This window comes from Notolepis coatsorum, assembly GCF_963971535.1.
Source record: "Notolepis coatsorum genome assembly, chromosome: 10".
Taxonomy (NCBI): Eukaryota; Metazoa; Chordata; class Actinopteri; order Aulopiformes; family Paralepididae; genus Notolepis; species Notolepis coatsorum.
In genome coordinates, this window is record NC_140174.1 from 19,486,165 (window position 1) to 19,498,360 (window position 12,196).

At 39.6% G+C, this 12,196-nt stretch overlaps 1 protein-coding gene across 1 annotated transcript in view; it reads left to right on the forward strand.

Moving 5' to 3' along the window:
• Positions 1–1,486: 1,486 nt before the first annotated feature.
• LOC311235480 (integrin alpha-M-like) overlaps positions 1,487–12,196 on the forward strand; it is a 134,699-nt gene continuing 123,989 nt past the window's right edge. Inside the window, exons 1-3 of the mRNA XM_084322943.1 lie at positions 1,487–1,540; positions 10,952–11,057; positions 11,539–11,642. Coding sequence (XP_084179069.1) covers positions 1,501–1,540; positions 10,952–11,057; positions 11,539–11,642 — 250 coding nt within the window. The 5' untranslated portion in view covers positions 1,487–1,500. The remainder of the gene's footprint in view (positions 1,541–10,951; positions 11,058–11,538; positions 11,643–12,196) is intronic.

Here is a 12,196-nt window from a genome sequence, read left to right on the forward strand (position 1 = left end):
CAAAAAGGTTTTGAACAAACTTAATGTCATAGCTTGTATTTGATGATATTCTTCTTTGTTATTTACTTGAATGGTTTGATCATTGATTGATGGAGTAATATGGGGTTCTGATAAACTAAAATTATTTGTTAAAATAACATAAGCTAACATATATTTTTACATCTATGCAAATGCATATGCAATATGTATAACTTGAATAAGTAATAAATACAGAAACAACATGTTTAACAATATGTAAATGAGTAGCTACATTTATTTTACATTACATTAACATTAATACAGTCTTTGGCCCTTTGAGGGCAACCATAATGCTGATGTGGCCCTCTGTGAAAATGAGTTTGACACCCCTGTAGAGAGGAACTGAGGAGGGTAGAAAGAAAGAGAAGTCACCGCTGCTCTGTGAAAATGAGTTTGACACCCCTGGTCTAATGATTAGAATGTTGTGTGATGTCATTATTACTTAGTATTAGACTAATCCTAATGAGATATTCCTCTAAATATGACTTCGAAAACAGCCACAATTCCAGGAAAAAAAATAGTAAAAAAAAAGATTCAGGGGGCCCCCATAGCTCTCAGGTGATAATTCGAACCCTGCGAACAATAAACACTATGCAACGACCATCAAAGGCACACAGCACACACACCCACACGCACACACTCACTTAAACAAACAACACACTGCAGCACCCACTCTCCACACTTTAGATCACCTAAAAACACTTTACACTTTATATTTATTGGCAAAAGGATTTGCACTACAACTCGTACACCTTACTGTAAATTGTACCTAAATTGTACCTCATCCCATTTCTGCTCTGCACTATATAGTATTGTATATTAGTACATTGCATAGTATATTGTATATTGTATGGTAACTCAGTTACTTCTATTCTGCATCGAACATTGTACATATGTCTATACTAAACACTGTGACCTCTATTTTTACTTCTATTTTACATGCTATACTATTTTATTTCATACTTATCTTGTCTAGCACAGTCTCTGGAGCGTAACAGTAAGAAGCATTTTGTATAAAAGTATTCTGTACTTCTGTATGACAACTATTAAAGAAACTTGAACTTCTTCCTCTTCTGTCTGCTCAGATTACTTCTCATCATCTCCTTCCTGCTGTTTCACACACACACACACACACACACACACACACACACACACACACACACACACACACACACACACACACACACACACACACACACACACACGCACGCACGCACACACACACACACACACACACACACACACACACACACACACACACACACACACACACACACACACACACACACACACACACACACACACACACACACACACACACACACACACACACACACACCACACACACCACACACACACACACACTTCTTCCTCTTCTGTCTGCTTATTACTTCTCATCATCTCCTTCGTCTCCTAGGCGTCTTCACCCGGACCTCATCATACACTGGTGCTGCACTACAGTGTGCTGTTGGCGGCAGCACGATGGACTGGATCATTCCCCTCGCAGTGTACATGTTATCAGGTAGGATCCACACCCGTCTGTACTTACCTGCACATAGTCCTTTACTATCTATATCTGTACACATCCTACTCTTACTAGTTACTATATCTATATCTGTACACATCCTACTCTTACTATAGTTACTATATCTATATCTGTACACATCCTACTCTTACTATAGTTACTATATCTATATATGTACATATCCTACTCCTACTAGTTACTATATCTATAATAATAATAATAATAATAATAATAATAATAACTTCATTTTATATAGCGCCTTTCAAGAGACCCAAGGTCGCTTTACATAGGGGGGGGGGGATAACAAAGTAAGAGACAGTGGACAGACACAACATATACGTAACATAGACATATAAAGTGAGAGATTAGGGTTTAAAGGCCAAGTTGAAGAGGTGGGTTTTGAGCAGTTTTTTTAATGAGTCCAGAGTTGAGTTGGGGCGGTGCGGAGTTCTGTGGGGAGGGAGTTCCAGAGGGTGGGAGCTGCCACACTGAAAGCTCTGTATCTATATCTGTATACACATCCTACTCTTACTAGTTACACTGCTGGCCAGTAGTAGTCCTACTGTCCAACTCTGTACATACATCTGATTAGCACTATTACTCAGTAGTAATATCATCACTATATATTTACACCCAGTTTAATCGCATGTGTACAGTACATTGTATATTGCTGTTGCACTTTACTGTTACATTTACTCTGGTTGGATGCCAAACTTATTTAGGTTGTACTGTACATGTTCTGTATGATGACAATACATTTGAATCTAATCTAATGTTGTCAGGTAAGATACATAGAATTCATTATGGCTTCCCTGCTTGCTTCCTTTTTGGGGGTGACGGTCGAGTGGTTTTGGTTTTATCTGCTGGTGTTTCAGCGAATTAGAGCAGAGTCCAATATTAATGCATGAGCAGGATTATCTTAGTTAAACCTTGGACCTTTACTCTAATAATAATAATAATAATAATAATAATAATAATAATAATAATAATAATAATAATAATAATAATAATAATAATAATAATAATACATTACATTTATATAGCGCTTTTCTAGACACTCCTGTAATACATTCTAATACAAGGGCCCCTGAGTTTGCTCTGAACAGGGTGAATATCCGTTTCTCTATGATGCCCCTCTAGCTCATGGAATGAACTCCCAACGGTCCTTAAAGCTTGAGATTCTCCCCTCTGTTGCAGAGTTTAAAACCTTGATCTCCAGCCTTTGACAATCAAGTTGTACCTGTTTTAATTGATTTATGATTTTATATGCTGTGTGATTTTATATGAGGGAAACCTCAGTTGCCGTTCGAGTACATTCTAATACACTAATACATACTAGTACATTCTAATACACTAATACATACTAATACATTCTAATACACTAATACATACTAATACATTATAATACACTAATACATTCTAATACACTAATACATACTAATACATTCTAATACACTAATACATACTAATACATACTAATACACTAATACATTCTAATACACACTAATACATACAAATACATTCTAATACATACTAATACATTCTAATACACTAATACATACTAATACATTCTAATACACTAATACATACTAATACATACTAATACACTAATACATTCTAATACACACTAATACATACTAATACATACTAATACATACCAATACACTAATACATACTAATACATACGAATAAACTAATACATTCTAATACATACTAATACATACTAATACATTCTAATACCGTACTACATTGATTACTGATTGATTATACTGATTTGCTAAATGCGCTTTTCCTCCCTGGGATGATGAAATTTCCCTCTAGCACTGTTCTGGTGAACCTGCTGCTTTCTGTTAAAAACTGTGAGAGAGGTGGTGGGGCTAGACCGTGTTGGATTTTATATATCAGGCTGGCATCTTTGAGTTTCAGCATGTTTTCCCAGCTTAGCAGGGCATGCTTTTGGAGGATGGTACAGTGGTGGTGGCAAAAGGGTTTCTTGTCCAACACCTTCAGGGCCTGTCTGAGACCAGCTGGTTATGCAGTATGTCAGATGGGACATAATTACTGAGTTGAAGTAAAGTTTGTCTGTTTCCATGTTGAGGCAGTTTAGGATGTATTTCAAGTTGGCTATGTTAAATTTCACGGCCTGTGTGACTTTTTTTTTACCAGTTTTTTGAAGGTGAGGTTTGAGTCCAAGGTTATTCCGAGGTATTTAAAATCTTTGACTACTTCAAGCCTCTCCTTTGCTGCAAACACGTCTGGGTCAGGTTTGATTGATTGATTGATTGAAAAGTTTATTAACAGATTGCAGAATGGGTACAGTACAGTACAGCTCAATACATACAATTGTTAAGAGGATGCAGACCTGAGAAAGACTTTCGTCTTGTTTCCATCAGGGTCCCCCATTTTCAATTCATCATATGACACACATGACATACAGATAGACAGTACTGCTACATCTATACATTTATGACATACCAGATTTTCAAATACAGTACTGTTTGTGATACTAAAAAAATCCAGAAGAAGAGTATATACATTTGACATAGAAACTGTGCATTGGGGGAGGCTGGGTAGGTGGGGTGGGGCTGTACATTGGAGGTGGGGGGGGGGGGCGGGGGGGGGGTTGGGTAGGGGGGGGGGACACTGTACATTGGAATACTGACATACATTTGACATGGAAACTGTACATTGGAGGAGGTTGGGTAGGTGGGGTGGGGTTGGGTGGGGCTGTACATTGGAATACTGACAAAGCCATGCTTGGTCTTTATTGTACAACTGGGTTAGGACATTTGTAGGGGCCAGTTTTGAATTGCAGTCTCCCATAGGTGTTCTTTGAGAGTGTTTTTGAAGGTGGGTAGTGATTTACATTCCTTTACAGCTTTGGGTAGGGCGTTCCACATTGTTGTGGCATAATTGCGAAACGTGTTTAGTCCCTTGTTTGAGCCGAATCTGGGTTTTACATGATTTGTGGAGCTCCCTCTGGTGTTGTGATCGTGGTATTCACTGACCTTTGGGAAGTATTTTGACATGTACATGGGTACCTTGGTCGTGTAGTGTATCTTGTAGACCAGGCCCATTGCAAGTTGCTGTACTCTGTTGTCTACTCTAAGCCATCCTAGGTTGGCAAAGTGTGCAGGGGTGAGGTGGGTTCTAGGAGTCAGGTCAAGCAGTAGTCTGACTAGTTTGTTTTGAGATGTTTGTAATTTGGTTTTTAGTGCCTTTGAGGTGCTTTGGTACCATGAGGTGCAAGCATAGTCGTAGTACCCTTGAATGAGTGCTCCTGCCAGAGTCTTCAGGGTATTCTTGTTTACCAGGGAGGAGATCCGGTACAAGAATCGAGTTCGTTGATTGACTTTTTTTATTACATTGGTTGCCATTTTGTCACAGGAAAGATTAGCCTCTAGGATGGAACCCAGGTAGGTAATTTCATCTTTCCTTGTGACAATATTGTCACCCACTGTAACTGAGAAGCCGTCTGTTTTGCTAGGTGTTACAGATGATCTTTTTTTGAAGAACATGCAGACTGTTTTCTTTGCGTTAAGGTGGAGACAGTTTTCTGAGAGCCATTTTACTATGCGTGCCATTATTGCGTTCAGTTTGTGTGCTGCCTGGGTTTTGTTGTTTGCGTGCACCCATGGAAAGTGATTTCCATTCCGGTGTTCTGCGAAATTCTACTACTTTCTCGAAAACTGCTGCCGTAGCGCGACTCGCTACTAGACGCGTCTGCGAAATTCTACTACTCTGCTGAGAACTGCTGCCGGTGAACTATAGGGTGACGTCAGTGCTGCGAAATTCTACTACTCTGCTGAGAACTGCTGCCGTAGCGCGAATCGCCTATATCTTTGGACAGCTGGGTGACGTCACCCTATAGTTCACTCCGAATTCCAACAGGTGTACCGACATTTTATCATCTACAAATACATTCGGATGATATTCTTTAAGATATATCAACAAGACTCAACAAGACGTTCGTCAGCAAGGTGGCAGAATATAGTGAACGATTGTGGGTCATGCGCATGCGTGCGCAAGCACAGGAGCGCTGGCAGCAGAATTCAGCAGAGTAGTAGAATTATATATATTATACATATAATTATATATATACATATATATCGCTAGCAAAGAATGCTCCCACTACAGAATCATTTTATATGACCTCACTACTCACTCCATGTATATGGTGAGCATATTTTTATACTCTATCAAAAAAAATCTAATCTACGAATTCCAATCTGGCTTCAGAACATCCCACTCCACTGACACATGCCTTCTCTATTTGAATGACCACATCAAACAAGAGGTGGACGCAGGCAAATACTGCGGCATGGTCATGCTGGACCTACAAAAGGCCTTTGACACGGTCAATCACTCCATTCTGATTGACAAGCTAAAAGCAATTGGTTTTGATAGTCTATCAGTGAGCTGGATGCAATCCTACCTTGAGGGGAGGGAACAGATGGTGGAGGTAAACGGTACCCTATCCCCCCCCCTCACAGTGAGCTGTGGTGTTCCACAAGGAAGCATACTAGGACCGCTACTGTTCCTAATTTATGCAAATGACATGTCGTCAGCTTGTGACTGCAACTTGTTCCTGTTTGCGGACGACTCAGCCCTGCTGGTCTCTGACAAGAACAAGTTACAGGTTGAAAAAACCCTCAGCTCGGAACTAGGCAGAATCTGCATATGGCTCGCTGATAACAAACTATCATTACACATGGGCAAAACAGAGTCCATTCTCTTTGGTTCAAATAACAAACTCAGCAAGACCGACGGCTTCTCAGTTACAGTGGGTGACAATATTGTCACAGGGAAAGATGAAATTACCTACCTGGGTTCCATCCTAGAGGCTAATCTCTCCTGTGACAAAATGGCATCCAATGTAATATAAAAAGTCAACCAACGAACTCGATTCTTGTACCGGATCTCCTCTCTGGTAAACAAGAATACCCTGAAGACTCTGGCAGGAGCACTCATTCAGGGGTACTACGACTATGCTTGCACCTCATGGTACCAAAGTACCTCAAAGGCGCTAAAAACAAAATTACAAACATCTCAAAACAAACTGGTCAGACTACTGCTTGACCTTACTCCTAGAACCCACCTCACCCCTGCCCACTTTGACAACCTAGGATGGCTTAGAGTAGACGACAGAGTACAGCAACTTGCAATGGGCCTGGTCTACAAGATACACTACACGACCAAGGTACCCATGTACATGTCAAAATACTTCCCAAAGGTCAGTGAATACCACGATCACAACACCAGAGGGAGCTCCACAAATCATGTTAAACCCAGATTCGGCTCAAATAAGGGACTAAACACGTTTCGCAATTATGCCACATCAATGTGGAACGCCCTACCCAAAGCTGTAAAGGAATGTGGATCACTACCCACTTTCAAAACCTCTCTCAAGGGACACCTACGGGAGACTGCAATTCAACACTGGCCCCTGTAAATATCCTAACCCAACCCCCTCCAATGTACAGTAATTTACCTAGTATGGTTTTGTCAATAGTCCAATGTACAATTTTGTTTGTTTGTACAGTGTCTCCCCCCCCCCCCCCTCAATGTACAGTTTTGCTTGTTTATACAGTGTGCCCCCCCCCCCCCCCCCAACCACCTCCAATGTAGATTACCCAGTATGGTTGTCAATATCCCAGTGTACCCAACCCCCCCCACCCAACCTCCTCCAATGTACAGTTTCTACGTCAAATGTATATACTCCCTTTTCCTGACTCCTTCTGTATCACAAACAGTACTGTATTTGCAAATCTGGTATGTCATAAATGTATAGATGTAGCAGTACTGACTATCTGTATGTCATGTATGTCATATATGTCCTGATGAATTGAAAATGGGGGACCCTGATGTAAACAAGACGAAAGTCTTTCTCTGGTCTGCATCCCCTTAACAATTGTGTGTATTGAGCTGTACTGTATTGTACCCATTCTGCAATCTGTTAATAAAGTTTTCAATCAATCAATCAATCAACATTTTTATGTAAGATTTCTGGGGTAAGGTATTTCAATACACCAATATATCGCTATCAAATAAACTCAGAATTCAGGGAAAGAAACTGTTGCTTTTAACCATGGATTTATTTATATACACCATGTATACTGTATGCATATGTTGAACAAAAAAAACATTGAACAACATGTTATCAGTTATCAACATTCAAACTTATTTACAGTATTTATTTACAGTTTTGATTGTACAGTTGTACAGTTCCCGCCCCCCCCACCCACCCACCCAACCACCTCCAATGTACAGTTCCCTGCCCCCCCCCCACCCCACCTATACCCAACCTCCTCCAATGTACAGTTTCTACGTCAAATGTATATACTCTATTTTCTGGACTCTTTTGGTATCACAAACAGTACTCAAATTTGAACATCTGGTATGTCATAAATGTCTAGATGTAGCTGTCTATCTGTATGTTGTGTATGTCATATATGTCCTGATTAATTGAAAATGGGGGACCCTGATGTAAACAAGACGAAAGTCTTTCTCTGGTCTGCATCCCCTTAACAATTGTGTGTATTGAGCCGTACTGTACTGTACCCATTCTGCAATCTGTTAAAGTTTTCAATCAATCAATCAATCAATCAATCAATCAATCAATCAATCAATCAATCAATCAATCAATCAATCAATCAATCAACGTTATCTATAAAGAACCCTATGATCCAGTATCCGATACTCATTCCCTTCTTATTGTCTCACAGAAAATCTGTCTTACAAGTTCCGCATCTCGGACTTTCAAATAAATGTTTGCTTAAATAGGGCTCTTAAGTTTTAGCCAATGTAACACTGGTAAGTGTCTTTATTGAAGAGGCTTGAGCGATTTGCAAAAGGGTTCGATTTGTCAGGTTTTATACAAACATGAATCACTTGAGATTGTTTCATTGTGATGTCTTGTTCTATGTTGGAAAATGGAAATGGATACCAATATACTTGCTTTGACATATACATATTTGACATATACATGTCACCCATTTTAAGAATTCACACATGTGCCCTGGGACAGGTCAGTCAGTATTTGTGAATGCGCACCACTCTCTCCTTAAGCTAGAAGAGAGAGAGAAAACTATGATCGGTTGTTAAATCTGGGGCTGCTCCATAGATGATGAGTTTTGTGAGGCCATAAAATGTTTTATGTTACACCCAGGTTTTTGATGTTCCTTATTCTAGCATTGCTAGAAGGCCTGAACCAGAATAAAAAAACTAATTTGGGTGTAGGAGTGTGTGTGTTTTCTACTTTTACTTGAGTTATATTCCAAAAATTAAGCTACTCTGAGTACAATTCCACTGTAGTAAGAGTGGAGTAGAGCAGCCTAAGATGCTGAAATGACAAGTGTGGCTAAATATCCCGCAGGGGACAACCCCAATATACAAATATATATTTAACAAGCAAAACATTGAGCACATTGCAGTGCGGGTTTTCAGCTGTCCTGTATGCCCACCCATTGGAGAGGAGTGGTACTCCTTGAAGAGTCTTCGTCCATCCTCTTTGGATTTGACTGCTCTTCTCTTTTCAAATAAGAGCTCTCCTTCTGCAGTGAACAACTATAATCATTAAAGAGTTATCTTACCAAGACACTTGTTACATTTTAAATGCATTGTAGATACTCACCTTTTATCATTGATAAACTTGATTGATAAACTAAAATTATTTGTTAAAATAACATTAAGCTAACATATATTTTTACATTTATGCAAATGAATATGCAATATGTATAACTTGAATAAGTAATAAATACAGAAACACCATGTTTAACAATATGTAAATGTGTAGCTACATTTATTTTACATTACATTAACATTTATACGGTCCTTGGCCCTTTGAGGGCAACCATAATGCTGATGTGGCCCTCTGTGAAAATGAGTTTGACACCCCTGATCTAGTGGCTGAATGTTATCTATAGCACCTTTAAACATCTAGTAGCTGAACGTTATCTATAGCACCTTTAACATAGTGGCTGAATGTTGTCTATAGCACCTTTAACATCTAGTCGCTGAATGTTGTCTATAGCACCTTTAATGGCTGAATGTTGTCTCTATAGCACCTTTAAACATCTAGTGGCTGAATGTTATCTATAGCACCTTTAAACATCTAGTGGCTGAATGTTGTCTATAGCACCTTTAAACATCTAGTTGGGGTTCTCAACCTTTCTGCTGCCAAGGCACCCCCTGTGTCCAATCAAATATTCCAGGGCACCCCTATATACGATAAAGACTTTTCCGGTCCTGTCTTTTTTGCTACAATGATGACAAAAGTGCTTGCTTTCAAAATAAGGTCTAAATGGCTTAGTACTGTTGACATTACACTGCTTGTAGTAGTAAATCAAATAGCATATTTAAAAAAATAACAGCTGCACTGTTTTCCATAAAAATTGCATATTTGGATAAGTGTGACCATTTCTCAAAAACAGAAAATCATGTATTTCTTTTAAATACAGAAAAGGATCACCAAGTTACCATTTCTCAAAAAATATAAATAAATACAGAATATAAGCACTCGTTCACTCAGTGGACATTTCTAGCTCAATGCGAGGTCTGCTGCTGCTGCTGGCTAATAATACGATAATACGGTCAATACATGGGGAGATCTTTGACAAGGCAACACGCATGTCATCCTCAAGGCTCAACTTGGCCCTATATTTTGTTTTCAGACTGTCATGGATGAAAAGCCAGCTTCAAACAGATATGTGGTGCTGACTGGTATCAACACCTTAACTGCTGCATCATGACTTGGTACTCAGCTCCATACTCAGACCAACATGTTTCCAGGGGCACTTAGCTGAAACCAGCTCTCCAGGTGGTATCAGATGAGATTTCAATGAGTTCTTCCAAGAGTTTGGATTGAGATGTGTCAGGAAGCTTTGTCTCAATGTTGTCTGTAAAGGGGTTCTTTATCCAGAGTAACTTGGTGATCCTTTTCTGTGTTGTATTAAATAATGATTTTCAGGGTGCCAGGGTGGTGCACGGCTGTCCCGGGTTCGACTCCCGGACCCGGCGACCTTTGCCGAATGTCTTCCCCCATATCTCTCTCCCACCCTTCCTCTCTGCCGGACTTGTCCAATAAACAAATGAAAAAGCTACCAAAACATATTAAAAAAAATTATGATTTTCAGTTTTTGAGAAATTGTCAAACTTATCCAAATGTGGTATTTTCATGGAAAACAGTGCAGCTGCAACAGATAGCACTTTAGTGATAATTTAATCATATACAAAAAAAAAATATATATATATATATATATTTTTTGAGAAATCTCAAGGCACCCCTGGCAGCTCTCTGAGGCACCCTAGTGTGCCTAGGCACCCCTGTTGAGAACCGCTGCTCTATAGCACCTTTAAACATCTAGTGGCTGAATGTTGTCGCACCTTTAACTCCAATTCTGTCCTCAGCGTTTCCACCTGCCGTTGGTTTTAACCTTGATCCTGTGGCTTGGAGGTACTTGAGCGAACCTGCTGCAGGCTTTGGGTACAAAGTGGTGCAACGAAATGACTTGAGGTACGTTGTGACTAAGTGACTTGAGGTACGTTGTGACTAAGTGACTTGAGGTACGTTGTGAGTGACTAAGTGACTCGAGGTACGTTGTGAGTGACTAAGTGACTCGAGGTATGCAGAGAACACATTATGGAAGCAGATACGGACCAGCTAGTCTAGCTGTTGGCCAAAAACACCTTTTCTGGTCCGTATCCGCTTTCATTCATTTGTGCTAAGCTAGGCTAGCTCGCAACCAGATAGCTTTCTACTGAACGCACAGAGAGGAAACTGGTATCTATCTTCATGTCTGACTCTGGAGAAGACGGTAAACGCATTTCCCATAACATTGGCGCGTTCCTTTGATAGATAGCCACTTAACATGTTAGAAACACTTGTATAACATTCATGAATCATTTGTAGCCATAGTTTTAATGACCAATTTGTCAGAAAATGTCAGATGTTTTGAAGGTTTCATATCTTAACACTATGAACTCTCCCCCCCAAGCCTGCTGGTCAGTGCGCCCCTGGAACAGTATCAAGCGGACAGGAGGGGCCGCATATACAAGTGCAGTGGCCAGTCATCCCTATGCAGCGTGTTACCAATTACAGGTAAAAAAACATCATATATTCCTACTTGATGGGTTTCTCCAGATTTGGAAAAACAGAATGATGTGGTGACACTGACTTTCCCATTTTAAGAATTTAGCTAACAAACGTTATTCAAAGTCCTATGCTTCATTTGTTTTAAAATGCCATTGCATATTGGTTATGATTAGGGATGTCCGATATGATCGGCCGATATTGGCATTCAAATGTGATATAGAAAATTATCGGTATCGGTTTTAAAAAATATATATATATATTTTTTTTCTTTTTACATTTATTTAACCTTTATTTACCCATAGGCAAGCAAGTAAGAACAAATTCAGATTTTATTTATTGTCAAAAGTATGCATAATGTTGTGTTAATTCCACGACAAGAGATATGCAATGTTAATTACCTGAAATTATTCCGTTTTTGGGGGGGGGGGGGGGGGGGGACCCTGCATATATCGGTATCGGTTGATAGTGGTTGATATCGGTATCGGAAATTAAGAGTTGGACAATATCGGTATATCGGTATCGGTAAAAAAGCCAATATCGAACATCCCTAGTTATGATGA